This window comes from Synchiropus splendidus, chromosome 6 (genome assembly GCF_027744825.2).
Source record: "Synchiropus splendidus isolate RoL2022-P1 chromosome 6, RoL_Sspl_1.0, whole genome shotgun sequence".
Classification (NCBI taxonomy): Eukaryota; Metazoa; Chordata; class Actinopteri; order Syngnathiformes; family Callionymidae; genus Synchiropus; species Synchiropus splendidus.
In genome coordinates this window covers 19,923,969-19,942,812 of record NC_071339.1, presented here as the reverse complement: position 1 = coordinate 19,942,812, position 18,844 = coordinate 19,923,969, and the positions used below count along the sequence as shown (strand labels likewise).

At 40.0% G+C, this 18,844-nt stretch overlaps 1 protein-coding gene across 3 annotated transcripts in view; it reads right to left on the bottom strand.

Annotated features, from left to right (window-relative positions):
- Positions 1-18,844, bottom strand: part of tox2 (TOX high mobility group box family member 2) — a 122,846-nt gene that overhangs the window by 56,856 nt on the left and 47,146 nt on the right. For all 3 annotated transcript variants that reach the window (XM_053867450.1, XM_053867449.1, XM_053867451.1), the window contains exon 3: positions 2,241-2,300. In XM_053867450.1, coding sequence (XP_053723425.1) covers positions 2,241-2,300 — 60 coding nt within the window. The remainder of the gene's footprint in view (positions 1-2,240; positions 2,301-18,844) is intronic.

Sequence of the window (18,844 nt, the reverse complement as noted above, 5' to 3'; positions counted from 1 at the left end):
AATGCACATAAACATGAAGTTTGCAGTCTTTAAATCCAATGAGCTCAGCAAACATAAACTTTGCTCTGAAGCCTTTTTAAATCAACTCATCTGATCACTTCTGTCTCATTCTGGGCCGCGAGCCACAATCTAATAAACCCCAGCGTAAAGGAAACGACAAGTGCAATAGAACGGCAGAACTACTGGCGTTTGGGTCCATTTTGATAATTGCAATTGACGTGGACAAATTCCCGGCTCCCTCTTGTATGTCAGATGGGCTTATTCCCAGACTCCACAAATCCGCCTGTCCAAACACAACCATATGCTCCCCCAGTTGTTGCAGACCAGCTGTGCTACACTGTAGCTGGCAGCACCGCAATGTTCGCCGACTTTTACTCTAACTTAATAAATTCTCCGAAACGGATCCAAAAACTCACTCAGACTGAAAGAAACCATTTCCAGCTTAAGCTTTTACTGAAGCAAAGCTCGCCCACCGCCTCTGACCTTTCTCAGATTCATTTGGATATTCATTTGCTTCACAAACACAATGGGGTTAGATTCCATTCAAAACTTGACAAGTAACTCACAGAAACAAAGAAAGTTTGATCCAGAACACATTTTCCATGAACGGCTACTTTCACATTATTCCAGAACTATATTTTTTTGGCTTGACTGTGGTGTTAATAACATTTTTAGGTGCACCACTATATCTTTATTGTCGCTCATTGCTCAAAAATTGCTTGTGTTTTTGTGAAGTTTTCTTATTTCCGTTGTTGAGTTTAGCAGTGACAGCAGCATCGTAGTACAGAGATGTAGTACTTGTGTGTATGTATGTATATATATATATATATATATATATATATATATATATATATATATATATATATATATATATATATATATATCCGACTTACGTTAAGAAGCCAACACTTATTTTTCGGAGATATTGATATAAATGATATAATGATGATATAAACATTTCGCGTTACGTATTTTGACTTATCGTCCATGGTCAGCAGATGCTTGTTTTTTTCATTCAATACCTGGCACTGCAGCACGTAGCAGCCCAGCAACACATACAACACTTCCAGCAGCACAGTAACCCAGCATCTCACTCTCACACAGCCATCTACCACCACGACGTAAGTCGAGCAGGTCATAAGTCGAATGTTCCTTGTATAGTAGTTACTAGTTGGTATTAGTTACTAGTGCCATGTACCAATTGATGTCTATGGGTTCTGTGTAAAGCTAACTGCGAACTATGTGTCGTCAGTTACGGTGACCTAAACAGTTCCCATGATGCTTTGCAGTCCAGTCAACCAATCACAGCGGCTGATCGCTGCAACGTGGTTCCGCCTCTACAGCCAGTCAGCTGAGCAGCGCAGTACTGTTCTCCAGGAACAGAAATGAAGTGGGAAGAAGACGAAGTAGGAATACGTAGTTTTGAAAACAGCACATTTTAGTACTTTTAATGTCAATAAAACGCCTGTAATTTCATCGACCTGATGTGAAAAGGTCTTGACAGTGATCAACAACTGTGATTGGTTCACTGGGTGATGGGACCTCACATGCTACTTCAATAAATAAAGTGGCTAAATTGGAATGAAAGCAGGGAAACAGTGGTTAGCTGTGATGGTATTTCTGATGTCAAACAGCCAGACACCTTTGTTAATGGGGCCACATCTGGCTCGCAAGCCAGAGGTTCCCGACCCCGGTCATATATAGTGTGTTCCACCTTGTAATTGAAGGCAAACCACATAACTGATTTAGTGAGTAAAGCTGGAATGTTTTTAACTGAAGAGCTCTCCAACAGGTCTTCCATTGCATCTATCCTCTGTAGCCTTAGGTTTTTGCTGCCATAGCTTACGCTGGCCTTATCACCCTGACACTTTAGATTCATGTAGCGTTGCCATTAAGAAACGCAATACACCTGCGCAGCCATCCAGTTGTGCTCATAGAAATAATGACTGTGGTAAAAGGTGCCGTTTAACAGAGGAAAAAACAGAAGATTCACACTGCAAAACGACTTGGAACATTTCTCCCGTGGAAATAAAAGTGCCGGGAAAACAGAGCCATGAACACTTGAACAAGCGGACACGACTGTGACGTTCATTTCTATTATCCACCGCTGCAATTTTGCGAATAAATTCAATCATCAAACGCCATTTGGTGAAGCATCATCAATGCTGGAATGGCAGAGTCATTAGAAGAATGGGAAATTAGGGAGCGGCGCGCAGCCATTGAGAGGGAATCGCACTCACCTGGTTGGGTGGAAGGAACTCGTGGTTGTTGTCATTCATGTACATGTTGTCACCATCAAACTGCAGAGACAGAGAGAGAGAGAGTGGGGGAGCCATTAGCCAGACTGCAACATCCCAGCAGAGACGGGAAGCCGAGCTCCTCAGCCAGTCATTGAGTGAAGAGGCAGAAGCAGAGGAACACAGCAGCCTAATGACTGCAAGTCCTCCGTTTTAAAGACCTGAATACTCTGGTGGCTGTCAGTAATTACAGTTCATTAGAGACGCGTGTAATTAGGCCTTGTCAAAGCTCGTGTAACTCACACTTTTCCTCGCAGCTTGCCTGAAGCCTGGAACTGTGTGAGCCCACACACACACACACACACACACACACACACACACACACACACACACACACACCTGACTGCTGGGAGTCTATTGGTGTCATGAGTCGACAAAAGACGCAGCAGCGATAAACACACATGGTGTAATGTGTCCACCAGCGAGCAGCGGAACCTCGGTGCTGACTGGTTCATTCGGTGCATGTGAAGGGATTGTTTGGTTTTACTAAAGAAAGTGTCCAAAAGTGGAACGATTTTTATCACCTTTCAATGAAACTACAAATGAAGAATCCAATGGCGTGTTCAAAGACACGCGAAATGTTTATATCATCATTATGTCATTTATATCTCAGAAAAATGAGAGTTGGCTTCTTAACAGACAGTTACACTGCACATTTATTCATTTATACTCAAAAATGTACATCACTGAATGCGCTTTTCACCCTTTCGAAATGAGTCTGGGTGACTTCCTGGACAGATGACGACTCGGTGCATGTCAGCCACTCCAGGAAGTGTGGGGCTAGACCAGGGACAGTTTACATTGGCATTGAAAATAAAAATATTGGCATTGAAATAAAGAATATAGGAATTAAAAAAGGAATATTGGCTAGAAAAATTAATGTCAAAATATATTCTTATTTTTAATTGTGATACAACATACCATTTTTTTACGTCAATACAATAATATCCCAATTCAATATCTTTTTATTTTACTTTATTTTTTTAATTCCATCCATTTTTTACATTCCATAGGTAGAAAACTAGAATGGTACTAAAATTAAAAATCTGAATATATTTCTATATTTATTTTTTCAGTGCCAATGTATGCTGTCCTTGGTCTAGCCCCATAAGGAAGCAGAACAGACGTGTTTGGCAGTCGATCTGTTGAATGAATGTCTTACAGAAAATGACAATCTATTTTGGGATGCAGATGGCTTTCAGCAGCACAGTTATGTTATAGCTCAAATCAAAAAGTCCTATCTGAAGCTCCACAATCCCATAGGACACTAACAATTCAAGCCTGCATCTGAGGCTGAGAGCAAATGAGTTTCCCGCGCTGCTTGGCCGTAGCTGATCATTAATATAACCCTGATAATTGCCGCTGTGATCTGGAGACCGCACCGATGCCAAAAGGTCGAAGCCGACACAAGCAGCTTTTGCACTCTGCCTCGGAGAGTTTTCTCAATGTAGCAGAAAGAATCACAGTTCACGTGCCTGAAGCGGGAGAGCAGGGTGAGGTGAAGGCTGACGCAAGAGGTCATGTGAAGACGATGAGGGCGAGAGCCTTCAACAAAGGGGTGGATAGTGGGTGAGAATGGTGATGGACAGAGGGTTTAGAGGACAGAAATGTCAAGAGAGAAGCGTGAAGATGAGGGGGGGGGGCAAGACCACGTGATTGGCGGACACACAAGCCAACATAACACCTTGGGTTTACGTTGTCACTTCAGGACCATCAAATATATTGGAGGATTCCCTTGTGTATTCCTGGGGTGGACACTGGTCACTTGACAGTAACATCTCTCATTCTTATACCGACACCGACCTGATGTTGATCATCCATGTTGACTGGCCAGTGTTTACTTTTGTTGCTCCCTTTTGTCGGTCCACTTCTAGCGCCCCCTAGAGGGCTGCTAGATTTTTTTTTTTTTTACAGCTCTGGGCCGTGAGATGTTCCATTTTAATACACCTGTCACATATGCTGTGTCATTGAATTGACTTGACAGCTGTACATTTGTGACAGTTGCCAACAATGAAGAAGTTCTGGAAAAGAAAAAATGATAAAGAAAGTGATGGTGCCCCAAACAGTAAAAACTGTTTACCTGTTGGAGCAGTTTTTAAAATTAATTTGGAACATATTATGGGGATACTTTCATTGACACTTAACTCATCTTCTATAGAGTTTATGAAAAAGAAGATATTTTAGGATGTTTAGACGTTTTATTTATTTTATTCATGATGTACAGTTTTTCCAGTTTTCTCAACAGTTTGCATCAGTGGTATTTTTTTTTTCTTCTTTTTTTCCTTTCGTAAATTTGATGAACATGACTTGCGCCTGCTTCTGCTGCTGGTTGGACTTTTTCGTTTTGGTTAGTTGGTGGGCCCCACGATCAACAAGGTTAAGAAACTTGTTGAACCTTAAGTATCGCCGCTTGGTGCCTCATCTGTGGTGTGTGTTGTCAACACCTGTTGTCTGAATAAATCTGTTTATTTTTTATTTGTCTGGTTGACAGTGCTTCAGAGCCACAAATGATTTGTTTGTCATAACCAATATATGTAATATATATATGTATATGCCGCAGGAATGATTCAACTGAACACCTATTACATTAACAGTCAAAAGTTGAATCCCAATTTGGCTTGACAATTGCAGATATTCGACGCCTTAGCACTGAGAATGTGATGTTGTTGAATGTTGAAAGCTACAATTCCCAACTGTTTTTTATTTATTCTAGTGTTATTATTTTTTTATGTGCAACTATAACAGCAAGTTAATGGTCATAACTGTCTATTTTCATCATCACAGTCGTGTATACCATTGCCACCAAGTCAAAAGACTCCATTGGTCCCCGCCTGTGAAATACACTAACAATTGCAGTCTGCCTCGTATAAGAACATAAAGGTCATTGAATTATCCTGAAACAGCTTCAATATATGGAATGTTTTAGTGTGTGATATACATCTTCTGGTACAAAAGTGCAGTTTGTCCCAAAGGTCTTCCGTCTTTTTTGTTAACTTTGAACCTCGTCCTTCACAATGTTGAAACCAAACTTAAGCTATATTCTAATTAAAACCAGAGCTGCAGCCGCGTTCAAGTCGATATGACTCAGTCAGAGCTCCAAAGTACAAAAGCAATTCCTTTCACCGTAATTCAATCTCTGGTCCCAATTCCATTTCCACGTTATCATTCAGCCTCTGATGGAGCAGTTAGTTCTCCTGCTCTGATTTCTCTCTGATAGAACTATTAGTTTGCAGGAGGAACAATCATTCTCCTGCAACCCCACAAAAAAAACATATATATATATATATATATATATATATATCAATTTTCTTTATTGGTTTTGAAAAATGACTTTACATGCCGGCCTAATCAAATCAGGCTGAATGTGCCGGTGTATCAGAAGAGGCTGTTGACTCACTGTCGAGCCAGGGAAGAAGACAATGGCAGACAGCAAGAGCAACCTCCCGTTGAAAAGGAGCATTTCCTGTAGGCATGGAGAAGCTTTGCCAAGCTGTCTATAACATATTCAGATGCTGCAGCTTCCTATCTAGTGGTGCAGCCTCCTGTCTTCTTTCTGTCACTGTTACATTTCGAGAGTTCCAAGCTTAAAACTGGGATTTGACCCATGTTAAACCAGCAAACATTTCACTAAAACGTTTACCTGCAATCTTCTCCAGAAGAGTTTAGAGGTTGGATCAATTTCTAAGTGGCCACATTTTGGCTGAATGGTCATCGAGCCATAACACAGAAAAGGTAGATAAATAAACATACATATATATATTTATTTATAAATATACAAATGTATATTTATAAACAATATACAAATATACATTTGTATATTTATACAATGTTACAAATATACAAATGTTATATTACATTAATGTTATATAATGTTATACATTATAAAGATATAATGTGTATATATTTATAATGTGTGTAAATAAATACACATTATTAAAAAATGTGTATATAAATAAATCATCAGAAGTTCTTACATTTTGTTACTTAAAACTATAATACAAGTTGTACTTTAGTCTGACATTATTTGCATATATATATATCGATGTTATTTTATGTCCATTTTCTGCCTGAGAACCATGGTGTTTCTGGCGCTGACTCTCATCCTTGCTGCTCCATCCTTGTCTTCTGACAGGTGATGAAGCCCAACATGAGCTCCTGGCGTCACCACGTGTGTTCATGCGCCAGAGAAATTGTGCGATGAATCTTATCAATTTCTGCTTCTTTGCACAAGAGGAAGCAGAACTGATATGGAAAAAAATGAAAGAAAATAATTGCTTATTAATTATGTGGGTGGATTGACTCAGTAGAGTCAAATATTCCGCTGCAGGAAGCTCTTACAAGATATGCAACGACGTAATTCACTTTAAACTAATACAATGTTTTCACAGTGGTTGATGATGAGATATTCGAAGCAGAAAAGCATCTGCAGGTGTAGCATTTGAGTAACAACATCACTTTTTTTCTCGCCAAAATCTGATTTACCTTTCTGAAGAATCCTTGACCGAGCGCCCACATGTCTGCCTCCATTCTGGATTCCGCAGAGTCTGATCTCTGAGGAGTAGGTTCACTTATGTTGCTGTTTATTTAACTTCCTGTGCGCACCGAATAAAGCCACCGAATGAAGCGTTTTTTAAAACGGTAAATCGGCCGGAGGGGTTGTGTCTTTTGGTCGTGGAGGAATTAGGCGTACGTCGTGTTGACTTTTCTTTTTTGCTCGGTGCAAACATGGCAGAGAAAAATGGATTTTCAGGAGGGAAGGGCGAGGATGTCGTGTCTCTCTGTTTGCTTTCCTGAAGCTTCGAGGTCATTAATCATCGGGGTCAAATCTATAGCAAAACAATTGAGCAAAGGAAAACATAGAGCTTGTAAAGCCAGTGAGAGCGAGAGAAGGAGAGAGAGAGAGAGAGAGAGGCAGCAACATTTTAGGTTTGATGTTTTATATTCAAAAGTACACCATGTACAGTTCAGAGGCTTGTTTTCCAGAAAGAAATGCAATTACATGTGAGTAAAAGAGAAACAGAGTAGGAGGGGGAAAATAAAGTAAAAAAAAAAAAAAGCTGCTAAAAATAGTGTTAGTGCAAAGCCGGAGCGTTATCAGTTAGAAACAGGAAGTGCAGCACAATCGTGCAGTTTGTATAGAACCATTGTTGACCGTGAAACAGATGTATTCGCTTCATAACCCTAGTTGACCTTGACGATTATGTGAAAATGTATTTCTGGAATACTAAGTATTTTCTTTGAGAAATTAGAGAGCTTCTTTGTCTTGATCGGTGGTCATACAATAATTTTACATTTCAGAAAACAGAAATCTAGCTGGGTTATGCTGCTGACGCAGAGGTGGACAAAGTGTGGCCCAGGGGCCACATCTGGCCCCTTGCTTGTGTTTATCCGGCCCTCATGATATAACATATTTCTCCCTGTGAAATCCATATTCATACATCAAATAAAGTCCCTTAATATCATACATATAATGAAATATAGGATGTCTTGAGATGGTCCGATGTTACGATTTAATTTTAAACATTTTTAATGTTATTTTTCTCCTGTCCTGTCTTTTGGCTTGAAGGCCCCTCATACTGGTTTCAGTATATATAAGTGATGAGTACATGAGGCTTCATGACACTGAATTGAAGGATTGTTGTGGTTTCATTAAACTGTATCCGGATTTCTCGAGGCAACCACATGGCACAAGGTTTCAATGAAAACTCACATCATTTGTATTGCTTTACTCTTGCTTGAGCACCAACCTCTGAAAATTATGACACTGTTTCATCAACCCTGCAAAACTTTCATGGTAGCTCATCCACCCATCACTAGTATATATGTGCTCCTTAAGGAATTTAATGGCATAGCCCTGTTGTAACATGTCACTCCATCAACCCATTTGAAGTTTATACTTTTGCTACACAATTGAGTTTATTCTACCCAAAACCATCCAGGTTTATGACTCCACAACCATCATCAGTAAAACCCCTATGAAGTCATTTAGCTTTCATATCCACAGAGGTAAAAATAGAATGAGAATTTGGTTCCCAGTAATGCTATGCAATATGGAAACTCACGCTGTTTTCTGTATTTATTGCTGTTTATATTCAGACCTACTGACAGCAATGATACATTCAAGTGTTATCTGAATATGACAGTTTGAACGGGTCAAAAAGAATTATCGTCCACACGTCAATATTATTGTTGAACTCAGTAAAGTATTGACACACCTGTGCGACAAACAAGAAACTGGCACTCAAAAGTATTTTAAATCCTGGTATTGGTTGGATCCAATTTCACAACTCAACTTTCATAATATAGTTGCAAATTGGTCATTTTGGAAATGAATGCAAAACTACAGTGAAAAAAGTACAGTCTTTATTGGCTCAACACCACACAGATGCAATGTGGAACTGGTTTGTGTTTACAACATGGCGACAAACATGACAAAAATATTGCAATTCAGATCAACGGACTGAACAGTATGTCGGATACATTTTAGGTTTATGACCTACTGTATGATTATATTAACCCCTTAACTTAAACACATTATTTTGTATTTAATTTAATGAATTACATTTACCAAAAAAGCAGAGGAATCACTGGACTGGTATGTTACACACCTGTGACAAACAGAAGCTAAATGGCCTAACATGACAATCTAATAGCATAAGTGTAGTGTAATACTGTGCGAGTGAGTTTCTTTACATAAAATCTACTCTTCTGCGGCAACTTAAAAGTTCAAGATGATGTCACTCAGTCAGAGTAGAAAATACAGAGAAAATGGAGCAGAATTTATCTTCATTCTGCTCCATTCTCAAAATATCAGTTATGTGGTAACTATGTGCACCAATAAATATATAAATACAGAAACAATACTAATAATATATTGATGCAACAGACTCCGCCAAGAACAATGACCCATATCATTTGCCTTCACTTGATTCTGTTTTGCTCCGTGGTAGTGTAGTACTCACAAATGGGTCTATTTTAGTTTTCTATACAAAAAAAAGTGACTCCAAACCAACCCAATCCACCATGTCTCCGTGATTCCAGAGTCCATTTGTTCCTGGTTTATTTGCGTTCCAGGCCTCTGACCTTTCTGGAGAAGCTCGACTGTTGAGGTCACCATGAGCCCAAGTGTACTGCTGAATATTAAATCCCTCACCCAGCGAAAGATAAAGAGACGAGCAGGAAGACCTCCTCTCCCCTCCCCTCACCAACCCCCTCAGCCTCCCTGGTTTTTCAGCCCGCTGTAACTAATCGCTTGTCAGTCAATGCAGCGATGGAAAGAGACAGCAGTCAAAATACTTGAGTCAGGACTGTGGTCATTAGAGCATTCAGCGAGCCGCACACACAAACACACAAAGGTGGGGGGATGGTTGGCTCTGACACGGACTGCATGAGTGTGTGTGTACGTGCGTGACAATATCTGCAATTGCATTTCATCTTCATGTATTCCTGAAGTCTATACCTAATTCTGGATATACACATCTCATACATGCCTTCACGTATGCTTAACGTCCTATGTCCAATAATACAGGCATTGATCCCGCTGAGATAAAGATAACAAAGTTAACCCTCCTGTAATATTTATTTTCCCATAATGCGCCGCCACGCCCCTCCCACAACTCCATGCAGATGAAATATGGTCTTCATTACCTTCAACACAACCCAGAAAATTGGGAGCCTAAAACAGAAGTGGTGACGGGGAGAGAAAGATAGAGAGAGCACAATATGTGGTGGAGCAGCTCAGATTTTTTTTTACATTACCATGACAAATGGGAAGGAGGGAGGAGCGGGAGGGTGAGGAGGGAGAGAGATACAGTAAAGGGCAGATCGCGTTTAATATGGAGTGGAAAAGAAGGCACGCATTATCTCAGTCGATGGTCAACTGTACAGAGAGGGTTTTGGATAAAAGCTAATGAAGTTGGATACTGCTTTTTCAAGACGGAATTTGAAAAATAAATCTTGTTAAATGGGTGAGGACGGTCGCATGAGACCATCACAGTTCCAATGTTCCAATGAGAAACTGAAGCCAGCAGCAAAATAAAGAATGTTCAGTTGATACTGTAAAGCAAAAAGGTAAGATAGAGTTTCTCTTTGCTGTGACATATAGTGATGACTAATAACATAGCAAACAAAACCTTTGATGACCAAAAATAAAATAAAATAATACAATTAAATTTAATTAAAATTCCAAAAGATGAAAAATTATTAGAAAAGATTAAATATATAAAAAAAGCAACTAAAAACAAAACAGAAACCCAATATTAAACATTTATTTGTAAGATTTCATGTCAAGTCACTTAATAAAGATTGACAGATTTCAAGGCGGAATGCTGCTTAGCCAGGCAATAACCAGGTCATATATTCAGGTTAAGTCGGAAAGCTATCTATTTACGTTCACCTATTTATTTGTGAGCAAATGAAAACCTCAGTTGGACGTCTCCTTCGCAACCTGGGCACATTTTTCTTCTCTGATAACTCCAAAAAAAAATGCTGACAAACAAAGACGCTGAAACCGGAAAAATAACTTCCACAAAAACTTCCCTTCCAAATTTGTGCTTTCATTTCTAGTGGTGTTCTTTTTCTGTCCGAGAGAATCACTATTTTAAGCTTCCCGCTAGGCCTTGTGTCTTTTAAATAAAGACTTGCGACCGGCATCTCACTGCTGCTCTCCCTTTTTTTTTTTTTATACTCAGCCCGTCTTTTTCTTGCCTGGTTAAAATTGCACTTTGCAGTGGAGGAAGATGCACACAGAGAAATTTGTGTTCAGCTCTTTGTGAATGACTTGAGCAGCGTCTGAAAGAGAGGCTCCTTTGTTGGCATGCAGTGCTGCCCTTGAAAAGCCGCTATTGTGCGCGGCCACCACGCTATATGCAAGTGGAGTTAATAGATTTATTGCCATGTGCAGAGGAGGTTCTGGAGCTCTCTTGAGATGAGTTGCCGCAACTTTTAGGAGATTAGAGACACGTTTTATCGTAATGAATGTACTCGCCGTTTTCCGCCACATGACATGACAAGGTACGGAATTGCCTTCAAAAAAGTACAAGGCAATAGTGAATTTTGCCTTCACGTACAGGCATCATAGCAATGGTGGTGCAATGGATTGCGATCGACCATTAAATCAAAAAGAGAAAGTGATTAAATGTATATTAAATGTTTAATTTCTCTGGAAACTTAAATCATTGCAGAAACTATGTAGTTGAAATGTTTCAAAAGGCGCTCACAGGCTACGAGCATGTGGTCAGTGCTGAGACCATGAGCATTTAAAAAAGTCGATTAAAGCAGTGTAAAGAGTAGAGACTGGATCTTCAGGCCACCAAACCGCAAACCCTCCTCACCAGAGGTGCGCCTCGAAATCCTGTCCATGTAGACCAAGAACAGGATTGGGGACAAAGCACAACCCTGACGGAGACCAACCCTCACTGGGAATACATCGGGCTTGCATCCAAGTATATGAACACAACTCCCACCCCGGGAATACAGAGATTGAACAGCCCTCAGTAGAGAACCACTCACCCAATACTCCCGAAGAACCTCCCACAACCCATACCTGGGCACCCGGTCATACGCCTTCTCCAAGTCTACAAAGCACATTAGACGGGTCGGTCATACTCCCAGGAACCCTCGAGACCAGTTGGAGAGATAATATCTCTACGCTGGCCTGGGAGCGTCTCAGGATCCCCGGAGCTGGTGGATGCCGCCCGGGAGAAGGGCGTTTGGCGTGACCTCCTGAAGCTTCTGCCCCCACGACCCGGCAACCGACGATGGATGGATGGATTAAAGTAGTGTCAATAAAGTCTTGAAATTAACAATGCAATAATATGTGTAACTGTAACACTGATATTGTGACAATGAAAACAAAGTTATGGTAAAACAACCTGAATTTTATTTGTCATGTATCATGCTCAGATAAATAGGCTTCCACATGAGCGAGTGTGCATACAGGATGTAGCATGGTTGTTTCACCATGTGAGGGTCAATACTTTGTTTTGTCATTCCACTCATTCACTGAGTTATCAAACAAAATTACGGGTGTGTGACATGACTATAACAAATCGTGAATGATTGCTGTCGATATGTCAAGGTAAGGAGATCGTAGTTGTTCCAATGACCACATGTCTGAAACAAGCTCCACCAGTCTGGCACGGTCTCCAGACACCTTATTGGTTATACTCCTGATTTGGACATGACCCTCATGTGCATCTGTATGAGACCCCTCTTATAAATATCAAAGAAGAACCACAAGAAAAACTGAACAAAAAGCGAGGATATACCAATAATGCTTCTACATAAATGCAACGGCAACAAATGCAACCTCAAGAAAATGTTCACGTTCAATTAGCTCAATACTTGATTCTGCAATATTGTAGCAGTATTTTTGCTGAAATATTGCAACACTTAATTCTGTCATATTGTCTTGATATTTTAAGTTGTCTATATAAATATGTAATCCATAGATATTTGGATATGTTGCTGCATTTGTGGCATGTTTAACTTGCTTTCTTTTTGCACTTTGGAGTCACTCTGTTGACTAAGGAGGCGATTCATTCCTCTGTTGGACTGCAAATTCAAAGATGCTTAACTGGACTGACGTCATAACAATAAAAGCACTTTCATGCTCATGATGTTGTAACCTTGCATCATATGGCAAGATGGCTGCCAATACAGAACTGCACTCAACACAGTGCAAGGAAGATGAAACTGATAAAACTGTCAGGGGGTCCACTTTGTAGAAGATGAAAATAGATGAAATGGAAATTTGGTGTAAAATATGTATCTTTAATAGGGATTCAAGGGGTCAGGTTCAATAACCAGACATTGCAGTTTGATCTTTTTACGGTCAAAATGATTAAGTTTGCATTTGCAAATGACCCATTTCACTGAAGCTATTGAGGGTTTGGGTGCACGAAAATCCTGCTAAAATGACTGGGTTTTACCGTCCGGCACTATTTTACACATAAAAGTAGTTTTTTTGCACTGAGCAGAAAAATGCCAACTAGAATACACATCATATCGCCAAGTAAATGTAAATCATGATTTCATAATAATAATTAAAAAATTGTGCAATGATATTTTTGAAACATCACCGACACCTCACCGAAATATGGATCATGTACAGCTGACACTGACCATTCCAGTGACAGCGGGTCGGTCATGAGAGTCTTGAACAAATCTTTAGAATTCTGAAAAACAACTGAACCCAGTCAAGGTTGAGCAGTGTGGGGTTAGTTTTGAAGACCAGTGATGTTTGCTTTGTTTTCATTGTGTTAACAGCAGCACAATGGCTTGATTGTGTGGCCAGCTGAAACACTACACCTTCCCCGGCTTTTGTGGGTCAGAGGTGTGTGTGTGCATTCCGTCCTGCGACCCATACATTTTTGGAAGACTGCAGAAGCCCAAGAGTAATCCCACCAACATACCATCAGAACTGTCGCTATTGACGCTCCCGCATTCCAGCGCAGCGGCGAATCCATGTTATTTTTTGCTCCTCTGTTGACTGGCATACACTCCCACTAGCTAGCATGACGCTAATACAGTTCGCATCGTTGGTGTTTAAAAACCTCTGTACACACACAGTGAGTGTATGTATACAAAGATATATATATATATATATATATATATATATATATATATATATATATATATATATATATATATATATATATATATTTAAGCTAGCTAGCCAGCATGACGCTAATACAACTAGCATCATTGTTGTTTAAAAACCACTGTACACACACAGTCCGTGTGTGTATATATATATTTTTTAAATTTATTTTTTAAATTTTTTTAAGAGTAATAGACTTACAGTAGCTGAGCGTCTGCATGGGCAATATTCCAGTGCGTTTTAGACCGACGCCATTGTCACGGCACCAGCAGCAGCCACGCGCTAAATTGAAGACTAACAGTGTGTTTATCTTGTCAGCCAAGACGAACAATCTTTACAGATGCCAGCGTGCTAATGAAAACTATCATTCTAATCATTTGGAAGGTTGTTTTTCTGAAGAGGGCTTTTTCTTAATGCCCCGTCCTCTGACAGACAAGCCCATAAAGCGGAGCGATAAACCCCGAGATGAATGTTATATCTTAACACAGATAGAAGCAATTAAGTCCATCATAGGCAGAAGAGGGAGAGCTCTTCTCCCGGGGCTTGTTCACTCACTTTAACATGATTCACAGCTAAAAGCCTTTTTTTTTTTTCTTCTTCCAATTCTCTCTTGTGCTACAGCTCATACTTACAGGAAAGAAGTGACACTGCAGTAACGACCATTAAGGGAAATGTGTTGTGAAATGAGTGGAAAAAAACTGCCATCAATCTGACAGCTATGAAATGAAAATTGCTAAAATTGCATTAGATAATTCCACAGCTCAGAACTTGAAGGTAAACATAGAGCCGAAGCCTATCGCACCTACATAAAGCAGGAGACGGGTGGATAGTCAGTACTGGGTATCAGTGGACAGATAAACAGACAACCATTAGAACTGATGTTGGACAATGGGCAGTGGATGGAGCTCGGAGAGAGCACTACAACACTTTAGACTGGGGAACATGACTGCAAAATACAATACTTATTTACATCTTCTTAAGGCTGACTATAGTTCACTCAAACAACACCATAACTATCCATTATTTACAGTAAATAAGCGAGTAATTCATTCATCATTGGCTAATATAAAGTGATGGAAAATATGCATACTTCTACAATATTTCAATCGAAACGTGAGATTTAGTGCTTTTTCTCATTCCATATTTTGTTAAACTACAAGTTACAACTTACGACCGGGATCGGTTCCGACTAACCGGTCATAAGTCAGATTGGAAGTAAGTCGAATGCCATTCAAAATAGCTGACGCGAGGGTTATAGCTACTACTGTAGTGGTAGATGGCTGTGTGAGAGTGAGATGCTGGGATACTGTGCTGCCGTAACTGTTGTACGCGATGCCGGGCCACTACGTGCTGCGGTGCCAGACATTGAATAAAAAAAAGATAAGCATCTGCTGGCTGTGGTCGTAAGTACGGCTGGACATAAGTCGAGCAGGTTGTAAGTCGGATGTTACTTGTATTTTGCGTTCTCAACACAGCTTTAATTTTCAGTACCATATTGCACTATGATGAACAAATGATGAAGCCAAAACTTTTAGACACGGATAACCCATCAGGTTCATGTCATGTACCACAATTCCTTGCCGGATAGCATTACCTTTTTATGTACTTTATATATCACAAATCCTATGCCATCTTGCATTTTCCGCATCTTTACAGCAACCAAAGTGTTTAGCTCCATGCACCCATTCATGCCTACAGTCATCCACTGGTGGCAGTAGGCTGCAACGCCGGGCGCCATCTGAACGGTGTCGTCATAAGAATGCAGGACATTTCTCTCGACAAACTATTATTTACAATCGTTGGTTTGAAAATGAGCAACCCTTTACTAGCAATACAGTTAATATATAATTGAAGATGTAGACATCAGAGGAAGAAGCACCCGAAGAATCGTCAATCGTATTTCACCATACTGGGCGTGTGCACGTAGACCTCATCAGAGTAGAAGGAACGCCTCTACATTTGTTTCCACTTCCCCTGCTGTCGTTTAAATGCCAGTGAAAAAAGGCATTTCAACCAAATTAAATTCATAACCCAAGGATGTATGGTGGATTTTCACTTATATAAAGTAACCCCCACGATAATTGAGAGACTACAGTACTTTATTCACTGGCATTTTTATATTTCACACCCACACTGACTGAATAAGTAAACAGCATATGGCGTGAACCAGAAGCCTGAATTCACACTGTTCCTGACACTACAAGTGAAACAAAGGAGTTGAATTGAATAGACATGTGGATCATTTATGTATTTATTAGCTGTGCTAGAGGCTACTTTTAAAACACCTATTCATAGATAAAACTCTTTTTTGGAGGCTGCTAAAATTCATCATAAAGACTGGAAAAAGGAATATATTACAGTTTACACAAGAATATTTTATATGTTGAAGACAAAAACAACAACAACAAAAAAATCCAACAATTTCCAAATATTGAACCTCGACATGTATTTAAATGTAGATGCAGCGGCAGCATCTCCATCATTGAATGGAGCTGAAAATAATTCACTGTTCCTTCATTCAGCGCCGCGCCAGCTCCGCCGCTAAGCATTCGGGCAGATTTTTCTATTACCAATCTAATTGCACATTCCACCCTGACAAGAGCTCATTAAATCTTAATTATACACATGTTGTTTTCTACAAACATCTCCATTTGGGTCTCTCTGCCTTGTAATTGTTCTGCAGGGACATCCAGTTGAGATTTCACAGATTGAGGGAGAAAAGAAAGAGAGCGAGAAAACGCCACAAAGAGAGAGGAGTGTCTGGAAGTAGGTCATGCCTCTCCATAAACAAGGCATGGTTTCTAAAATAATATACCCATCCAGTGGAAGTAATGCCAAACAACCAAGTGAATGTGGAGCTCATGTAATATTTACAGAGCACTAATACATAGATGGCAGGTCTTTTTCTCTCCACCCCACACACACCCCACCTCCCTCTCCAAACCCAGGGGTTTCTTTCTTTTTCATCTGCTTTGACTTTTTTTTTTCCTTGCCATTTGAATTTCAGAAAAAGCCAACTACACTGATATGGCAGTGAACAATAAGGGGGAAGGAGGGGGGTGTTGCGTTTTCCTCACTTTCTCTCTCCTTCCATCTGCTCGCTGAATTTAACTGTGATGTTTTTTTACACATTTGAACAGAAAGTAGTGGGCTTTAATCCAGTTTTTTTTTTTTTGTAAGAGGAATGGATGAAAATATTCCAGTACAGAGTTTTATAAAAAGCTTCTTTAAAATCCGTCTACTGCTCTAAGGTCACCAAACACTTGTTTACCAATGGCGTGTTCATTTGGGATGAGGTTCGACAGATAGAGGCACTTACTTGTGTTTGAAAAATATAACTCAGTTCAGTAATAAACTGTCTTATAGATCTGTATTTTGAGTTATTTTGCAGATAGACCTATGTTGATGCTCATGGTAATATTAGCTCCCTTGAGTCAAATTCATTCACACAGGAGACAAAAAGACGATTTAATTCAATCCTTCGCCTCTCCTTTTGTTGCAGTGCATTATGGAACTTGTGATTTGAGTGGTTGGGAGTGCTTTAAGGAGGGTACATGCCTGTGGGGACCCCACACATGAAGGTAACAAAATCAGCCACTTGTCTTGTGAGGCGTACCAAACAGGATCAAATGAAGAAGAAACACAACAACTGAAAAAAAAAAAAAAGCATGCAACACGGAAGTGGTCCTAGATTGTGTTTTTGCTTCTTTTTTTTTTAAGTGAACACAGTGGCAGATATAAGCGTGACTTACTTCTCAAAATCAACCGATGTTTTATTGTCATCAAATATCAAACTACCACATTTGCATCATTCATTATTTGTCAGCTCACCCTCACATGAAGATTATTGATCATATTAATCATTTCTATATCATTTGTCAGTGGTCAATGGTGAGACCCAACGCTTTATCAGACACATTCTCTCTGAAAGCATCTCACACCACATAACTATCTTTACAGGGTAATTTTGCACAAGATAAAGTGACCTCCATCCTTGGTCTTGACTATGTGTTCCATAATACAATATGGTCTGGTGAAAGGCTGATGTGGCTCAATTCTATGTCAGTAAATGTTGGGCTTCTGGGCAGAAAGAAAAGAGACCACGCACAAACCGCTCCACGGCCCTTACCTTGCATTCGCTTTTCTTGCATAGACAAGTTAGTGGTGAGCCGATCCTCGCTGTAGATGGAGTGGTTTTGTTTCTGTTCATACATGCCAGACGGAAGAGTAGAATAAAAATAAATGTATTTAATGGGCCCCTCTCTGGTTGCAAGTAAAAGCGACCTTGGCATGCTGGCAGTTGAGAAGCGCAGTTTTGAATAATGTGGGCATAAAAAGTTCCCATCAAAATTTCAACCAAATATTACACAATTGGTGCACCATCCTCATAATGGCGTCATTTGTCTGGGCCCGTCAGTCATCCCTATGGAATCTCACTATTGTCACATTCAGCAGGAGAACACAAACACCATCACGCTGTTCTTTGAAATCTCGCTTCTCATGCTTCTCCCAGCTCTGTGTTTGTGTCTCTCTTTGGTTGTGTGCTGACTTAGTTAAAGAATGCCATTCTTAGAACAATTAGAGAGGAACATCAGTCAGGTCTCACACACATTAGAGGCTGCGCGTCGCGGCGAGAGCCATGTCAGCATAAACAAACATGACATATGAAACAGGAAAATGAGCGGCTCTTATTATACCAGTGGAAGGAACGTCGGGAACATTAATTATAACAACGTGAGTTAGAACCTGACTGCTGCACCCTGCTCTCGACTTGTACATGTGTGTTTGTATGTGTGTGTCATTCCTCTCTTGCCGCCTTAATAGGCAGTCTCTTAGATATTCAATACAGAATAGCGCTCATGCAATATTAATATCACACCAAAATATGGAAGCCCGAGCCCCCACTCTATCTTTTACTCCCTACATAATTGACTATGCAAGACTC